This window comes from Hemibagrus wyckioides, linkage group LG21, assembly GCF_019097595.1.
Source record: "Hemibagrus wyckioides isolate EC202008001 linkage group LG21, SWU_Hwy_1.0, whole genome shotgun sequence".
Lineage (NCBI taxonomy): Eukaryota > Metazoa > Chordata > Actinopteri > Siluriformes > Bagridae > Hemibagrus > Hemibagrus wyckioides.
The window spans coordinates 19,892,151-19,911,234 of record NC_080730.1 but is presented as its reverse complement, the minus strand read 5'-3'; the positions used below and the strand labels follow the sequence as shown (position 1 = coordinate 19,911,234).

The window sequence follows — 19,084 nt, the reverse complement described above, 5'->3', positions numbered from 1 at the left end:
TTGATTAACAGGCAGACAATTAATACAGGAAGTCCTGTTCTGGACATGAAATAACAACATACAGCCTCTCTGTACTTCTTTACTTCTTATCTAAATTGTGTTTTTTTATTACATTTTGATGTACAGGAGGAAGTGTGAAGGAGAAAATACGGCCCTGGAAAAAAAATAAGAGACCACTGTCCAATCTCCAGATTTGAATCCTATTGAAAACCTCTGGAATGTCATCAAGAGGAAGATGGATGGTCACAAACCATCAAGTAAAGCTGAGCTGTTTGCTTTTTTGCAAAAAGAGTGGTATAAAGTTCCCCAACAGCAATGTGAAAGACTGGTGGAGATCATGGAGCCAAAACACATGCAGATCGGGTTATTCCACCAAATACTGATTTCTTAATGTTATTTAGCCAAAGCATTAACACAATTTGTTTACAAATGATTTGCATTTTGTTTTATTTGAGTTATTAAAGCTCTGCAAATACTGTATGATCTTGGGTTATTTTGATGTGTTGTCATTTCCTTTAAATATACGCTCTAAATAACAATAGTTATATTTTGTATTTAGGAGAAATATTGTCAGCAGTTCACAACAAATGAAACAAAACTGTTCATCTCACCAATACATGAAACCAATACCTGGAAGAAAAAAACATAAGAAACTGATTATTTTGCAGTGGGCTCTTATTTTTTCCAGAGCTGTAAATAACTGCATGCTCATGCTTGTATACATGCATGTGGACACTCACAGTGTGTGTTTGTGCACGTGTACTAATCACTGTGCATGTGTGTGTGTGTGTGTGCATGAGCATAGTGAGTTCTCTAAGGAGCGAGAGAAGGCGAAGGCCCGTGGAGATTTCCAGAAGCTCCGTGAGAAGCAGCAGATGGAGGACGACCTGAAGGGCTACCTGGACTGGATCACGCAAGCCGAAGACATTGACCCGGACAACGAGGATGAGGAAGACGGGATCAAACACAACCGTGAGTCCAGTACACACACTTGCCGACTGTCAGTACGAATACATCTGTTAAAGTTAAGTAAATACAAGTATGAGTGAAGTAGCTCACAGATGCAGTTTAAATGTAAGAATGCTCCAGTGTATTGAGCTCCAGACCAGCTGTGCTCATATTGTACTGGGTGCGTGAGGTTGTCGGCTCAGCGTGCAGCAGCACTGCAGGAGGAAGGGCGCAGACAAAAGGAGGAGAAGTTCAGCAGAAGAAAAGTCTAATCCAAATCCTCTTTCACATAGGGCAGATTTACCAAGTTGGTGTTTAGACTCAGAGCCTTCATGCTTACACCACAGCTTCATCACGTAACCCACAGGCTTAGAAGTGTTTAAACGACCCACACCACCTCGACACACTCCACGAGGGAAGCCTGACACAGTCAAACTACAGTGACTACAGTTCACCTTCCAGAAATAAACATGTCCATATCATTTTTAATAAACGCATCCAGGCCATTTGTTCAGAAAGCACATCAGTATGAATTATGGTAATGTGATACTTGTTGTACAAAACGTCTCAATCTTGTGGGTGTTTATGAACAGATGTCATCGGTCATTTCTTAGAATGCTGCAGCTCACTGTTGGGAAACAGATCACAGAAAATATATTTTTAGCCAGATGCTAAAGTACCCCACTAGCTAGCTAGCGGTTTCATTCATGTCTCATTTCACATACATCGTTTAGACGCTCCAGCCTCGCTCTTCTAATACTCGATATTTTAGACTGTTAGGAACTGATACAGATTCATCTCATAGCATGCAACAATTAGGAAACTGGAAAACTTTCGATCAGCAGTAAACAGCAGAAACCGTATCAAAATATCTCATTCCTCAGATCAGCCTCATCAGCACATTAATCCTCTGTGTTTATCATCCTCACTGTGTCGAACTGCCATGGCTTTCATTTTACCATGCCATTACGATCGGTTCCATCCAAATGTTTTCACCGATTTTACGCTGATTTCTGAACCTGCAAACAAACACACACGCACACACACACACACTACATCATCATTTATCCCAGAAATCCGATTCCATTTCTGTTCATCACCTCTGTTTGTTTGAATTTTACACCTCATTAAACTTTTAGAAGATTTGTTCAAACTCTTTTCCATTCAAATTTTCACTCAAGTTTATTTTAACTAACTAAAATAAGACATGTTCAATTTTCACACCATACTATCGGGCTGTGAGCTGTTCCTTCCCTAAGCAGCCTTACGTAATCCAGTGTGAATTATTTCATTTGAACTGCTGATTAGTGTGAGGCTGTGTGAGTTGAAAAACACTGAGAATTTATTCATAAAAAAACATGTGGATGGAAACCACACCAGAATGATCACACTGTTCATCGATGGTTTCTGGAACTAACCTCTCATCTTCCTCTTGTCCCTCTCCAGCACACTAGACCACTCACGCCTTCAGTGTTGCTGTTGTTTGTTGTTTCTGTCGTTATTCAGTTGTTGTTGTTGTTGTTATTATTAATGTCATGTATGCTTTAAAGCCACCGGTGCCCGGCCACATCCTCCGTCTCAACGTCTGTGTACATTTCTGCCAGATTCCAGCTCCTGACTTGTGCTATACAGTGGTACCTCGGTGTTCCAAAAGTCTGGTCAAATTCTGATTTGGTCGAAAATCGAATTATTTTTCTCCATAGGAAATAATGTAAAACAAATTAATCTGTTTCAACTCGATGGTGGAGCTCACAACTTTCTTCTTGGCAACACTGATGCCTGATTTCCCCTTTTTCTGAGACATGGCTACTGAAATTATACCCCAAAAGATAGTGTGGGGTTATAACACAAGCGCTCACAGATGATGCTTTCAGAACAGATGACCCGCGTAAACTGCTTTATCTCTAAATTGTCTACGCCAGGGTACGCCATGGAAAATGTGTGTGGCATGGACGTCGCTAGGCCATTTCTAGGGGGCTTTAGCCCCACTAACTTTTTTACTCAGCCCCCTTAAAAATTCTGTGATTCTCCGTAAACTCTACACAAATTGGTGATCGCCTCAGTCCCCTTTAAATTTCATATGACAACGGCGGCAGACTTTCGGCTCCTCCCCGTCTTTCAGCACGTTCTTCAATCGGCAGACATTGCAGAGTGAGGATCAGAGTGTGCAGAGTGTGTGTGATCAGGAAGACTTGTATTTGGCTTGTTCAGTACTCAAATGTCATACACATCTATGCAATACAGTGGAATGCTGCAATAAGTTTACCATCCTACCCTGTTAGTCAAACCTTTATTTTATTTTATTTATTTATTATTTTTTACTATTATACCCTCATTGGGGGCTGAGCCACCCTTAAATTAAAATCCTAGAATCGCCCCTGGTGTGCGATTCAGGTCAGGTTCTTTTCAGGTCGGGTTGAACACATTTGTGTCAAAAAGTTCACATTTACATCCGTTCAAATTGTTGATATTCGTTGCAATCCTGTAGGAAACAAGAACCAGAGTTCCTGATGGTCGAGTGGTACACCTAAACTATTTTCATACACCGAGGTCATATTGACTCGAAATTCGAATCGAATACTGAAAATTCGAACACAGAGGTGGTTGAGGACCGAGGTACCACTGTATTGTGTTAGGATGAAAATTACTTGTCTTTTGTGGTTGCCAGGTCTCCATAAACCACATAAAGTGCACAAAAAGACCTGAACCAAAAGATTACAGAACAATGACACTATAGTCTGTTTGATCATTAGGAGAAAATAACATAACTATTTCTTTTACTCATGTTTCTGAGGTGTGTTCATTAAATACAACAGAAATGGTTGTGTAGGTTGTAGCTCTGCACTGACATACTCTTTCCCTTTTCCCTTTTAGTAGATACTGTTTAGAAAAAAAACAAACACCAATAGACCCCACTCATAGACTTGCAAGCTCACTCCAAACCCTCATGGCAACCGATTTGGCTTTAATCCCACAATGGCTATAAAATATTTCTATATGAAGACAGGTTGAAGAGTACCAGGTTCATTGGGGAACATTAGTCTTCATCGTACACCATGACTGGCAGAGTTAGAGATGGAGTAGCGTCTCCGATTAACATCTACAGCGTAGCGTACAGTTTCATGCAGATCAGCATGCTTCTCGTCGGGAGCTGGAATCGTCTTGCAGACGTTGCAGGGGCTCCTGGAGGTGTGGCTGAGGATTGTCCCTGCTCTAACCAATATCCAGCCTCATTACTTGCTTTTTCACTCTTGTGTCGGTGCTGCGTGTGTGTGAATTCGTGCGCTTCCCTGTTGTGTGGCGCGGCGCGGCGGCTGGCACAGGGGTCACTCTCGCTGACCTCATGAACAAGAAGAAGAAAGGGTTAGCGTGGTTCAGTCACTCTTCTGACACTCACGGTAAATCCACACACACTTCCCCCCAAGCAGTGTGACTGTGTGTGATGTTAGTAGTGTATGTGTGTGTGTGTGTGTGTGTGTGTGTGTCTGAGGAGGGAGTGTGTTTGGGATAACGCGAGTGTTTGTGTGTGACATCTGTATTAGAACGTGCTTATGTTTATGAGGAAGAAAGAAACACAGGAAGGAGAATGTGTGCATGTGTGTGTATGTGCATGCATGTTCTGTATGTTTGTATTTTTCGTGTTGCTATGCATCCATTTGCCTGCTGCTCATCATTCTGCTTTCTGCTCATTCACTCACTCACTAGTGTCAAGGTCTGAGATGAACATTTATCTTCAATAAACCCTTATACATTATTTTATACACATTAAAAATGATGGAGGCTTGAAGACTTCTACCTTGAAAAGTTTTTGAGGTCATTTGTAAGCAGCGTGTCCCTGGAGGAGTCGTACACAATATAAAATACCTGTGCTCGGTGATGACGTCATTAGCAGCAGAAGGAGCAGCCGCTCCGTGTTCCTCTCAGACCCCGAGTTCCTCACTGTGTCACATCCTGCATGTACTCCCACTGAGCTGCTGTTAAACCTGCCTTTACTGTTATTGTGTGTTTATTTCATACTCTGCTCACACCCGCTCTCTATTACACTCATCTCTTCTTACACTGAGCCACGGGGGAAAAAATGCAGATTGAACAGAAAGCAAACATTCCCCAATAAAAACTGTTAGGTCACCTCTGAAAAAAAAACAAAAAATGTCTGTTTCATTTTTTTCTCTTTTTAAAGTGAGAGAATGAGGCCAAAAAGGCTTTCAGCTCAGCAGTTCCTGAAGCCATCAACGCTGTACATCCAACACTGCTGTGTCAGCACTCAGAGCTAGAGAGAGAGAGAGAGAGAGAGAGAGAGTGAAAGAAAGAAAGAAAGAAAGAAAGAAAGAAAGAAAGAAAGAAAGAAAGAAAGAAAGAAAGAAAGAAAGAAAGAAAGAAAGAAAGAAAGAAAGAAAGAAAGAAAAAGGAAATTTAATAAAGAGAGAAAATGCGTGAGAGACAGAGTCAGTGACAGGGACAGCAAAAAAAGAGGCAAAAATGACGAAAGTGTGAGATCAAAAGACACACAGAGACAGAAGGAGGAAAAGAAAGACACGTAGAGAGCCAAGAAAGACCAAGAGAGCCAGAAAGAGTACAGACAGGGAGAAAGGAAAAAAAAGAAAAAGAAGCAAAAACAGACCTACTAGAGAGAGAAAAAAGAAGAGCGAAAGAAAGACAAATGAGACAAACACAACTGGTGAGAGAGAGAAGGAGGGAGAAAAAGACAGAGTGAGAGGATAGAGAGAAAGAAAGAAACAGAGAGAGAGAGAGAGAGAGAAAGCATGAGTGAACAGATAGGAGGAATTTGGACAATGTCTATCAGGGTTTAACAGATTTCTCTGTTACTGTACTTATGACTGTTAGACACACCGCTCTCTATCTCTTTCTCTCTGTCTACCTCTCTCTCTTTTTCTCTCTATCTATATCTTTCCACCCCCCTTACCTCTCTCTCCATCTATCTACCTCTCACTCTCTCTCTACACATATCTCTCTTTCAAACACACACACACACACACACACACGACTGCTTTTTATCTGACCAGCGCTGTCCTTAGAAAACCTCTAAAATCATGTTCTACCAAAAAAATTGTAAAAATATTTCAAACATAAGACTGAACCCTGTTTGAACGATAAGACGAGATCAGAGCTTTATGATGAAATGGTTTTCTGATGACGGCGTGATGTTGCATGCTGGGATGCTTTTGGGTGCTAATGATTTTCACTGTATCCCAAACGCTAGTGTTCTAGTGACAGTGTTATTCGGTGCCTGAGGATGTGTGTGTGTGTGTGTGTGTGCTACATTTAATATACTCTGTTAATGGTAACAGTGAAAGAAGACAATCTGTTGGTTATAACAGAAAGAAAACTCAAGTGATTGTGGCCCAGATTTATTAATAATCCAAATAATGCCTTAAAACATGTTGCATTGGACACAACATGTAAATGATGGTTGTTATTATTATTAATATTTTTTTTGCATGTGTTGAGTGAGAGTCCGGGGATATTAAATTTGTTCTTTTAAATGTTCTCAACAAGACTTCTTTGTTAGAATAATTATCTCAGCACTCAGACACTGGCATTTGGGATACATGTCTTGATTTCTTTCAAAAGAAAAAAAAGGAAAAAAATACCCCCTTTTTCCACTGACATGGTGCGGTTGCTAATTCCTAGCAGGAAATCGTTTTTAAGAAGTCACTCAGATTTCCACCTAAGAGCCGCCGAACATAATCAGAAAACTGGTTTTCTTCCTTGGATCATTGATGTAATATTAATTTAGGAATTTTTATAGGTTATGTAAATAACAGTTCAAGTGGTTGTCATGGCAACAAAACAATGTCACCCATGCCCCTTGATATCACTGCTTAAGGACCAGCGATGTTTCTGAAGATCTGGCTCTTGTAATGTGTGGAAATGTGGAGAAGGCTCCGGTGCCTTGTCAGTGGAACAGGGCTTCCTCCACTGGGTTTAGAACAGGGCTAGACCAGTGGCTACTCCTGAGACATTTCAGAGATCGAACTGATCTAGATCAGACCCTGCTGTCACCTGGGTCCAGTAGCTGGTCCAGGGTTTTCTGTTGGAAATGGGAAATGAGAAGATGGTGATTTCGGGGCAGGTTGTGTGTGCGAGTGTGTTTTTCAAGTGTGTGTGACAAGATGTGTGTGACGTTGCAGCGAGTGCTCCGGCGAGCGATACTGAATCTGTAACCACGGAAAAAGATGAGAAGAAATGCTGTGGCTCTCTGTGGTAAACACACACACACATATATATGAATATACATATGGTACAATGATTAATTGTTACTCTTTAGTATGAATAACGCACATCACTGTTTCTTTGAAATGTTCACACAGTAAAATTAAGGATAAAGTCAGAATAAAAGACTCACTTGTCAATTGTTTATGTTTCAGTCGGAAAATTTCCAAATCTAAATTCAGGTGAGTGAATGAGACACACAGCTCTTCACCCTACACAACACAACATAACAGCACCACAAGCATCTAACAGAGATTTGTGTGTATTTCTTATTTATGATAATAAACAATTTGCCACAAGGAGTCAGTAACCACTAAATCTCTGGGATGTGATATGGTTTGTGGTTGCATGCTGCTGACATGTGGTCATGTGTTACAGATATAATACATGTTTTCTGCTTTCTTTATCTCTGTGTAATATAACCTTTTTGTGCTTTGCTTTTTTTCATCATTTCAGATATTTAGGGTCAAAATTAATGAACGAAAATCCTGAATTGAGCCTGATGTGTATGAGTGATTTGTTTTTAATCTGTTTTTTAAAAATAGCAGGACTGTAACAGTAATAGGAGGACAACATGATGGCTGAAAAAGTCAGCATTATTTCCCACCTGCTGCAACAATATTTTAATCACTACAATATTACAGCAAACTGGACTTAACTTCCAGGTCGACTCAATCAAATTCATTTCCAAGTTTAGTGCGTGCCAAAAAAAAAAAGCCATAATAAAATTTCCCTGTTTCTCATTTACAAACCAAAAACATCTGAAAGCAGCTCCAACAGAACCTGTGTAATAATGAAATCACCCGTTTATGGTCTCTCGGTATGATTCAGTGCGTCTGTATTGGGACTGTGAGTGTTCATTTTCTGCATTCTGACCTCACGTCCTGTTTTTGGCAGTCGGCGCTGGCGTCGCTGGAACAGGTTCTGCCGCAGGAAGTGCCGCCTGGCCGTGAAATCTGTCCCGTTTTATTGGCTGGTGATCATTCTGGTGTTCCTCAATACGCTCACCATTTCATCAGAGCACTACAACCAACCGGACTGGCTCACAGAAGTGCAGGGTGAGAAAACACACACACACACACACACAAGTCAAGAACTATACTGATACCTGCCTTTTTCTCTCTCTGTGATTGGCTGTGTGTGTTTGTGTGTGTGTGTGTCAGGGGTTGCCAACAAGGTGCTGCTGGCGATGTTCACTAGTGAGATGCTGGTGAAGATGTACAGTCTGGGTCTGCAGGCCTACTTTGTGTCACTCTTTAACCGCTTTGACTGTTTTGTCGTATGCGGCGGAATCATAGAGACGATCCTAGTGGAACTTGATTACATGTCTCCACTCGGCATCTCCGTGCTCCGCTGTGTACGGCTGCTAAGGATCTTTAAAGTCACACGGTAAGATATAACATCGTCATCGTTGAGGAACACACGTCTGTACCTCTAGCAGAACACTCAGCAATAGCATTAGCATGGTGTGAAGAACAGTTACCACAATTATACCACGTCCCCAAGGGTTTTTTTCCCCCTCTTATACTACAGCAAATATTTATATGTAGATCTTACTTACACTATATTGGCAAAAGTTTTGGGACATCTGCCTTTACATGCACATGAATGTAATATGGAGTTGTCCCACCCTTTACAGCTATAACAGCTTCAACTCTTCTGGGAAGGCTTTAGGAGTGTGTTTAGGAGTGTGTTTATGGGAATTTTTGACCATTCCTCTAGAAGCACATTTGTGAGGTCAGGCACTGATGTTGGACGAGAAGGTCTGGCTCACAGTCTCCACTCTAATTCATCCCAAAGGTGTTCTATGGGGTTGTGGTCAGGACTCTGTGCAGGACAGTCAAGTTCCTCCACACCAGACTCACTCATCCATGTCTTTATGGACCTTGCTTTGTACACTGGTGTGCAGTCATGTTGGAACAGGAAGGGGTCATCCCCAAACTGTTCCCACAAAATTGAAAAAATTGGAGCATGAAATTGTACAAAATGTCTTGGTATACTGAAGCATTTAGAGGTCATTAAGAGGTCCTTTCAATGGAACTAAGGGCCGAGCCCCACCCCTGACAAACACCACCTGAATGGTGTCCCAAAACTTTTGGCAAAATAGTGTATGTACTAGCAGCTATAATCATTCATTTCCTCACCAGTCCCTCTTTAATCTTTATTACTGAAGATTAAAAGACAACAATAAAACAAATAGCAGCTTGTCAGGTGACCAGGACACCACAAATAAGTGCAAACTTCTCAGTCAGAATATGTCAGAAAACTTTACCTCACGTTAAACACTGACACTGATTCCTTCCATAAAAGTTACCAGACTGATGTAGAGGGTCCGCTGTAAAGGAATCAGTCAACACTTTCTGACCAATCAGATTTGAGAAGAGCCTGTGGTGTGTCTGTAACTAACCTAACTCCTGTTGTTTTCCTGTTCCGTGTCTGTGCAGTCATTGGGCCTCTCTCAGTAACCTGGTGGCATCTCTGCTGAATTCCATGAAGTCCATTGCCTCGCTGCTGCTCCTGCTCTTCCTCTTCATCATTATCTTCGCTCTGCTCGGGATGCAGGTGTTCGGCGGCAAGTTTAATTTTGATCACAAAAAACGCAGTAGCTTTGACAACTTCCCCCAGGCTCTGCTGACCGTCTTTCAGGTGTGTGTGCGTGTGTGAGACTAACAAATAATACAGCACTCTTTTTAAAACAAAATCTATGATCCTTCAATAATATAAGCCTCCTGCAGCATGTCCTTAATCACTTCACATCCATGAATTTAATTGTGCAGTTATAGAGGATGCAAGAATTTGTGTTTTAAAAGAGTAATTCATGTGATGTTTGGATTAGATTAGATTTCAAATTTATGCATGGATTTAGTTCATTATGACAATAATGAGGAAATCTAGACTTTTGGACACTTGATGTGTCCAGCCTGAGTGCATTAACATTAGTTTGTTTGTTTGTGTGTGTGTGTGTGTTCATCTCAGATTCTGACAGGTGAAGACTGGAACCAGGTGATGTATGATGGCATCATGGCGTATGGCGGTCCTTCATCATCAGGAATGATCGTGTGCATTTACTTCATCATTCTCTTCGTCTGTGGAAACTGTATCCACTTCCAGTTCATCGAAAACAAACAAAAACACTGAAAACTCTGTGTAACTTACACCAATCAGGCATAACATTATGACCACCTGCCTAATATTGTAATGGTCCCCCTTTTGTTGCCAAAACAGCCCTGACCCGTCCTGCACTGTGTATTCTGATCCCTTTCTATCAGAACCAGCATTAACTTCTTCAGCAATGTAAGCAACAGTAGCTCGTCTGTTGGATCACACGGACCAGCCTTCTCTCCCCACGTGCATCAATGAGCTTTGACCGCCCATGACCCTGTCACCGGTTCACCACTGTTCCTTCCTTGGAGCACTTTTGATAGATACTGACCACTGCAGACCGGGAACAACCCACAAGAGCTGCAGTTTTGGAGATGCTCTGATCCAGTGGTCTAGCCATCACAATTTGGTCCTTCATCAAACTCAAAGCTCAAATCCTTACGCTTGTCCATTTTTCCTGCTTCTAACACATCAACTTTGAGGACAAAATGTTGACTTGCTGCCTAATATATCTCACCCACTAACAGATGCCATGATGAGGAGATCATCAGTCTTATTCACTTCACCTCTCAGTGGTCATAATGTTATGGCTGATCGGTGTATATATGACTAATTTCTGCCTTTGTTTCTTTTATTTACTTTGGAAAAAGTTCATTGTGGTATTATTTATTATTATTGTTATTATTACGTTGTCTGGCTGGACTGTGTGCTCTGGAGTGTGTTGTAGTTTGGTTGTGGTTTCCTTGATCAGTGTCCTAATCCAGACATCCTGCTGAACGTGTTCTTGGCCATCGCTGTGGACAACCTGGCAGACTCGGGTTCACTCAGCTCCTCTAAGAAAACGTAAATCCTAACAGCACACATGAGCAGGGCAATCCAGCAGCACGAGCCTCCTTAAGTGTTAATGCAGATGTTGTACAATGGCAAAGTCAGCGCTAATTATCGTTATGCTTTATACCACAGCACATGGCTGAGTTCTCACATCTGATTGGTCAGAAGCTGTGCAGAAGCACGACTCGGACAGCGGGTCTGGCTGTAACGTAGACAACAGGTTTATATTAATGCACTCAAAATGCATTAGCTTCTACAGTGACAGGGACGTTCCACATAAACTATGAATAATAAACTGACTAATTAATTGTTTAATCGTTCTGTCTTTTAATCGTTGATGTGGGGAATGTTAGATGTTTATTTAACATTTTCAGAAAGAGTCTCTAGTGTCAGTGCTTTGTGACAGTGATACCGCTTTGCAAATGGTGAGAGAGAGGGAGAGAGGGAGGCTGGTGAGGGAATGATTGTGGTCTCTAGTGTCAGTGCTTTGTGACAGTTATATCGCTTTGCAAAGGGTGTGTGAGAGAGAGAGAGAGAGAGAGAGAGAGAGAGAGAATGTAGATAGAAGGAACTAACATGTCTTTTGGACATTTTGTAGAGTCTCATTGGTTGGGTAAAAGTGTAGAAGGAATGTGTTGAGTGTATGTGTGTATTTGAAGTTATATTGTATTTGTGTGTTGAAGGTGAGCTCTGTGTGTGTGTGTGAGAGAGAGAGAGTTCTCTGTTTGGAAGATTGATAGCATAGTAAATAAACAACACTTTGAAGAGGACACACACACACACACAGTGTCTCATTTTCGGCTCATTGTTTCAGCTCATTAGCTGTAGAGGTTGAGGTTTTCGACCAAGTGGAGCGTTAACACATTCAGTCTGGAGAGACAATAAAAGTTAGGCCACTTTTTTGGTTTCTCAAAGTGCACACTCATGCACGGAACATTTTTAGGTGCTCTGTGTGTGTGTGTGTGTGTGTGTACGCACAATGTGCATCCTCAATTTTCAATCTTTTCAATCTTCTCCTCTTTCAAGCGAGGAAAGGAATGACGAAGATGAGGAAGAAGAGTTCAAGGTAAATGTACTGAACTGTATATTTCCTCTGTGTGTGTGTGTGTGCGTGGGTACTCTGCTTAAGTGCTTTTGTTTGTACATTCTCAGGTTCCAGTTGATGATGAGAAAGAAAATGGAGGTAGAGTGGTCTGTGTAGATACATATGAATTTAGGTTTGTGTGAGTGTTTGTTGTGTCTCACTGGCTATCTTATCACTGTGTGTGTGTGTGTGTGTGTGTGTGTGTGTGCGCGTGCATGCATAACAGAAGAGGAGGAGGCTCCATCAGGGCCTCGTCCCACTGTCATAGAGCTGGTGAGGAAAGAGAAGATTGTACCAATACCAGAGGGCAATGCTTTCTTCATATTCAGCAACACAAACCCGTACGTATCTCAAACACACACACACAAAAGCATACAAACCCGAACATATTTGTAATAAACACAACAATGTTCTTTCTACACACTCAGATTTTTTTTGTTGTGTGTGTGTTTGTGTGTGTGTGTGTAGGATTCGTGTTATGTGCCACAAGATAATAAACCACCACATCTTCACCAACCTCATCCTCGTCTTCATAATGCTCAGCTCCGTCTCCCTTGCTGCCGAGGATCCAATCAGAAATCACTCTTTCCGCAATATTGTAAGTCTGCATGCGCACACACACACACACACTTCTTATTTGTGACATATTTTTTGTTGGATTTTGTTGTAGTAATTGTGGTGTTATAAATTGGCATTTCATAATTATCAACTCACTACATATTTGAGTGTTTAAATTTACTGTTGTTGTAAATTGAGTGTGTTTATAGTAGATGCATATGTACAAGCAAATTCTGTGTAAAATGTGTCAAGTTAAATGCCTGATCCTGTTTTTGTTTATTTTTATTCCCAACTTGCATCCACCTTCCAGTCGTCTCTTCTCTAACGCCTCTTTACAGTTCCAGAATCACGCATCTTTTTATCAGTATAATTATAAATCACATTACAAATCAGTCTTGAGGATTTTGTGCTCAGCTGAAGAGATAAAAAAAACAACTTCTCTCAGCTTATTTTTCATCTTAAAGCAGATTTGTCAGTAACTATGATGACAGATGTAATTACGACACTTACACCAGTTGTTAGCAGAGTGAGGAGAGTAAATCCGGACCGGTGAAAAGAGTGAGTGTAAACTGAGTCACAGGTTTACTGTACGATGTCATAGACATGATAAGTGGCGTGTCACATGCTCCGTTCTGTTTTCTCCTCCTGATGCCGGTGTTAAACGTGTTACCGTTGCTCTTTGCAGATACTTGGTTACCTTGACTATGCCTTCACGGCTATCTTTACTGTAGAGGTCTGGTTGAAGGTAAAGTCTGCTCTGCATGCCTGTGATGTGTGTGTGTGTGTGTTGAATAACGCTGTAACTGTCTGATTTATTTCAGGTCCTAGGCTATGCAGATTATGTCTTCACTAGTATGTTTACATTTGAGATTGTTTTGAAGGTAACCTCCCGAATGTTGCGCTCGGCGTACCTGCATTCTCAACCCGTGTGTCGCCTGCTCAGACTGCAACCTGGCTGAACGCCTCCATTTCTTTTCTTTTTGTTTCCCTCCCGAGACCGGTTTTAAAAACCTAAAAAGAAAAGAAAAAGCAAACCATAATCCTCTCCATATATCATCCTGCTTCATACACAAGAGTAGTCCGGTTACCAGGAAGGCCGATGCTCAGCTCAGTGTTTAGGTGTCACAATTTGTAACTCCAGACCTGTCAACCTCGCAGTATATTTTCATTAACACTTTTTCTCAGCATATGATAGGGTGGGGCTTAAGATAGAGTGTCAGGGTTCAAAACTGTCAATCATTCCAATTTTTTTGTGCTGAATGGCCTATCTTCGGTTTTTATTGTAGGGAGACAAAACCACCATGCTTTTTGCGTATTGCTGAGTGATAACTTCATGATAGCAGTGTACTCCGATGTTACAGGTTGGCAGGCCTGCAGTTCATTTGTGAATTGAAACTTGAACAGACTGATAATTTAATTTAAAGACAAAGTATGCGGCTAATTGAAAATATATATCTATATAATTTGTTAAAGATGATGCTTGTACATTTTCGAATGCACTCATTGCTTTGACTGATGCTGGGGTAAAACATCAAACCCCCTGTGTCAAAGCTCCATCCATAACCTCATAAGTGACTCCATAAAACAAGAAGCAGAAACAAAACCATGGTCAAGCAATGCATGTATACAACGCATCAATGCAGCATGTCCTCCAGACCCACAGAGGGCAGCACGGGTCCCTTCCCAGTAGTTGACCTGACCTCATACTGTACTAAATCGCTGGCTTAAAGACTAAATGAAGTTAGTTAGCATCATGTACAGATTGAGGTGCTACATAAAATCCCCTTGACTCTGTGGCTCAAATGGACAAAGGCTCATTTGAAAAACCTCTTATAGTGTAATCAGGGTGAGATAACAGTGGGTGATGATGGGGTGTTAGCAGTGCATTTGTTCAGTAGAAACCTCACCCTAATAAGTAATGACACATTAATGCTCCCAGATCAGCTGTTTCGAGTCTCTGAGGTTGAGGTGTGCTGCATTGACCTGCGCTGTATTATCGCCTCCTCCAAGTGTATGGTCTTGGCTGATTTACACTCTGAATGCTGAGTCTGCGTGGCATGACTGAGTTTTGCCCCATCTCTCTGGCACGTCAGGAGACAAACAGGGTGGAATGTGATTATAGCACACATGAATGTGATTGCAAGAGGGTTCTTACTTATCTTACCTTCCTCCTCTCCTTCTTCGGCTCTTGGCTCCTCCGCCATCAGCTTGGCAAGCGAACCGCATGTTGTATGGCCTGGTCCTCTCGCCTGGCACGTTCTCAAACGAACCTCTTACTAACGCATTCATGCTGAGAAGGATGTGAGGGTTTGGCTTGGAAAGTTGATGTTAGCTTTTAGCATCCTGCTCTGATTGCACCACCCTTGAACTGGGTTTAAATATCTGAATATGAATTTGTAAATGTACAATTTATGTGTTTATTAAAAGGGCTCTATTTTTGTCATGGCAGTAACCCAAAAATAAGACATGATGTAGACCTTTATTTTGGTAACTAGCAGGTCACAGGTAATGGAATCTGCTCTTCTCATGCGCATTAGAAACACAATTCACTGACAGACTCTGCCAAACTGACATTTTCATAAAGATAAACATGTAGAGTTCATTTACAGATTCCAGACAGATAAGTTAGTGGTAGAAATAACTAAAAGCTAATTCACTGTGTCTGGGAGAGCAAATTTCATTATATTGACCTTTTTAATGGATACTTATTAGCTCTTATTTATACCTCTCTGTACATTGTTTTCAAAGTTGGCTTTTCATTAAACAGTCATCAGTTCACTAATCAGACCACAATAAAATCTCTACAAAAGCTTCTCTATCTCACACAGTCGTTAGTTTGCTAAATAACTGATGTAAATGCATTTAATCTGTAGCAGGTCCCCCACAGAGGATCTTCTACAGGCGCTGTTCCGGTTTATATTTAGAAAACTACAGTCACTGATTGCACACGTTCCATTAAATGTTCACACATTTATTGTTTTTAACGAGGCCTCTTCTGTGCAAAAACAACACTTTAGCTGTCTGATACACATTTACCAACCATAATTGCAAATAGTGTATATTTCTAACAGATAAAACAAAATATTTTACATACTGCACATAAAATAGAGTCCTAAATCTGTTTGTTGTACATGTATGAGAAAGAGGAAATTAGAGCATGACTTCTACACTGTGTTTTCTCTGCCTTGGATGTCTGCTAATCTCTTCCTCGTCACCTTGCAGATGATGACATTTGGAGCATTTCTCCACCAGGGGGCGTTCTGCAGGAACTACTTTAACTTGCTAGACCTGTTGGTGGTCGGCGTGTCTCTGGTGTCATTTGGGATACAGTGAGTTCGAGCTGCACTTCCCTTACTACCGAAGCTATAACACTTTCATCTTGGTAGCATATTCAGTAGCTAACGGGTTGCAAACGAGACCGTGGCTGCTTACCTACACTATATTGCCAAAAGTATTCGCTCACCCATCCAAATAATCAGAATCAGGTGTTAAAATCACTTCCATGGCCACAGGTGTATAAAATCAAGCACCTAGGCATGCAGACTGTTTTTACAAACATTTGTGAAAGAATGGGTCGCTCTCAGGAGCTCAGTGAATTCCAGCGTGGAACTGTGATAGGATGCCACCTGTGCAACAAATCCAGTCGTGAAATTTCCTCGCTCCTAAATATTCCACAGTCAACTGTCAGCTGTATTATAAGAACGTGGAAGTGTTTGGGAACGACAGCAACTCAGCCACGAAGTGGTAGGCCACGTAAACTGACGGAGCGGGGTCAGTGGATGCTGAGGCGCATAGTGCGAAGAGGTCGCCAACTTTCTGCAGAGTCCATCACTACAGACCTCCAAACTTCATGTGGCCTTCAGATTAGCTCAAGAACAGTGCGCAGAGAGCTTCATGGAACGGGTTTCCATGGCCGAGCAGCTGCATCCAAGCCATACATCACCAAGTGCAATGCAAAGCGTCGGATGCAGTGGTGTAAAGCACGCCGCCACTGGACTCTAGAGCAGTGGAGACGCGTTCTCTGGAGTGACGAATCGCGCTTCTCCATCTGGCAATCTGATGGACGAGTCTGGGTTTGGCGGTTGCCAGGAGAACGGTACTTGTCTGACTGCATTGTGCCAAGTGTAAAGTTTGGTGGAGGGGGGATTATGGTGTGGGGTTGTTTTTCAGGAGCTGGGCTTGGCCCCTTAGTTCCAGTGAAAGGAACTCTGAATGCTTCAGCATACCAAGACATTTTGGACAATTCCATGCTCCCAACTTTGTGGGAACAGTTTGGAGCTGGCCCCTTCCTCTTCCAACATGACTGTGCACCAGTGACCAAAGCAAGGTCCATAAAGACATGGATGACAGAGTCTGGTGTGGAGGAACTTGACTGGCCTGCACAGAGTCCTGACCTCAACCTGATAGAACACCTTTGGGATGAATTAGAGCGGAGACTGTGAGCCAGGCCTTCTCGTCCAACATCAGTGTGTGACCTCACAAATGCGCTTCTGGAAGAATGGTCAAAAATTCCCATAAACACATTCCTAAACCTTATGGACAGCCTTCCCAGAAGAGTTGAAGCTGTTATAGCTGCAAAGGGTGGACCGACGTCATATTGAACCCTATGGATTAGGAATGGGATGTCACTTAAGTTCATATGCGAGTCAAGGCAGGTGAGCGAATACTTTTGGCAATATAGTGTACATTCTGTGTTCACTGGGCATCATTTATCACTCTGCATATGAACAGATTTTTTGGTCCGTTTTTCACTGGAGCTTTATTAAAATCTTGCATCCTACGAGAGTTTGTGATTGAATACATTTTTTTTACTAAATGTTTACACACCTAATGTTTATTTGCTGTCTTTTGATCACTTGGCCGTGTTTATGTGACTGTGTTTTATTTTGCAGATCTTCAGCGATCTCTGTGGTGAAGATTCTGCGTGTACTGAGAGTACTGAGACCCCTCAGAGCCATCAACAGAGCCAAAGGACTTAAGGTGTAAAGATGTGCATGGTCCAGAATACAATTAAATGAAGTTGCTTTTGTCCAGATCAGTGTATGGCAATTTATATCTGAACATTTGATGGTTCTCTCTGAGCAGAATGTGGTCCAGTGTGTGTTTGTGGCCATCAGGACCATTGGGAACATCATGATCGTAACAACGCTGCTCCAGTTCATGTTTGCCTGTATCGGAGTGCAGCTCTTTAAGGTCAGTTAGCTTCAACACCATTGTTTAATTGTTGTAATTTAGGACATGTTATTTTTAAAATGTGAAAGAAAGGTAAAAACCTTTACTTATAAAATGCTCTCTGGCACTTGGTGCTGGGAAGGTTGTTTAAGTCAATCTGCAGCATGCATGACCTTTAACCTCTGCTCCTGCTCTATAGGGGAAATTTTACCGCTGCACTGATGAGGCCAAATCAAACCCTGAGGAGTGCAAGTCAGTCTCTTACAGAGCTTTACACACACACACTTCTGTGATATTGTCCCAAAGCAAATAAAGTGCAGAAAGAATAAATATGTCAGATTTATTTTGCACATTAATATTTAAGGCTAAAATTCACTGAACTGAATTCTCATATCACTGTTCCCTGTTCTCTCTCTCTCTTTTTCTATCCAACACTGCACCCAGGGGTACGTTCATCTTGTTCAAAGAAGGGGACATGAATCATCCCACCATCCAAAAACGTCACTGGTACAACAGCGAGTTCAACTTTGACAATGTGCTCATGGCCATGATGGCGCTCTTCACCGTGTCCACGTTTGAGGGCTGGCCAGCGTAAGACACAAATCTGTTTCACACCATGAAGTTACTTAAATGGGGAGATCTGACTTTTTTGTGACTCTTGTCAGTAAATGGTAATGGTTTGCCCAGATGTGCAGCCTGATCATGCATCTGTCTAAGGCACACAAACAGCTTGAGCAGTTTAAAATATTAGCTGATTACTGTCCAACTGAGACTAAAGCATGTAGTGAAATTATGTAAGTCTCCAGCACTGACTGAACAAGCCTCATTAAACTCCGTGACTCAACTGATCCTCTGAACAGGAGAGAAACAGTTACAGGAGAGAAATGCTTCTTTACTGTAAAGTCTCTGATGTCAGAATGCTGAGATGTTGAAGTAAAACTGTGAAAAATCTCAGTCAGGGGTTTACTCATCCTGAGGGGAATGGAATATGTAGTGCTTTGGTTTAGTTTTGTATAATATATTATAATATATACACTATATTGCCAAAAGTATTCGCTCACCTGCCTTGACTCGCATATGAACTTAAGTGACATCCCATTCCTAATCCATAGGGTTCAATATGACGTCGGTCCACCCTTTGCAGCTATAACAGCT

General features: G+C 41.7%; 1 protein-coding gene across 14 annotated transcripts in view; it reads left to right on the top strand.

Moving 5' to 3' along the window:
- cacna1da (calcium channel, voltage-dependent, L type, alpha 1D subunit, a) overlaps nucleotides 1-19,084 on the top strand; it is an 89,191-nt gene that overhangs the window by 37,895 nt on the left and 32,212 nt on the right. For 12 of the 14 annotated variants that reach the window (XM_058373333.1, XM_058373341.1, XM_058373336.1 and 9 more), the window contains exons 9-27: nucleotides 806-972; nucleotides 4,272-4,346; nucleotides 7,101-7,173; nucleotides 7,338-7,364; nucleotides 8,080-8,240; nucleotides 8,346-8,571; nucleotides 9,627-9,828; nucleotides 10,159-10,279; nucleotides 11,049-11,127; nucleotides 12,142-12,181; nucleotides 12,268-12,298; nucleotides 12,426-12,540; nucleotides 12,668-12,797; nucleotides 13,579-13,638; nucleotides 15,980-16,086; nucleotides 17,650-17,737; nucleotides 17,843-17,950; nucleotides 18,129-18,181; nucleotides 18,374-18,520. In XM_058373333.1, the coding sequence (XP_058229316.1) occupies nucleotides 806-972; nucleotides 4,272-4,346; nucleotides 7,101-7,173; nucleotides 7,338-7,364; nucleotides 8,080-8,240; nucleotides 8,346-8,571; nucleotides 9,627-9,828; nucleotides 10,159-10,279; nucleotides 11,049-11,127; nucleotides 12,142-12,181; nucleotides 12,268-12,298; nucleotides 12,426-12,540; nucleotides 12,668-12,797; nucleotides 13,579-13,638; nucleotides 15,980-16,086; nucleotides 17,650-17,737; nucleotides 17,843-17,950; nucleotides 18,129-18,181; nucleotides 18,374-18,520 (2,010 nt within the window). The remainder of the gene's footprint in view (nucleotides 1-805; nucleotides 973-4,271; nucleotides 4,347-7,100; nucleotides 7,174-7,337; nucleotides 7,365-8,079; nucleotides 8,241-8,345; nucleotides 8,572-9,626; nucleotides 9,829-10,158; nucleotides 10,280-11,048; nucleotides 11,128-12,141; nucleotides 12,182-12,267; nucleotides 12,299-12,425; nucleotides 12,541-12,667; nucleotides 12,798-13,578; nucleotides 13,639-15,979; nucleotides 16,087-17,649; nucleotides 17,738-17,842; nucleotides 17,951-18,128; nucleotides 18,182-18,373; nucleotides 18,521-19,084) is intronic. The other 2 variants (XM_058373337.1, XM_058373343.1) reach the window with 2 other exon arrangements.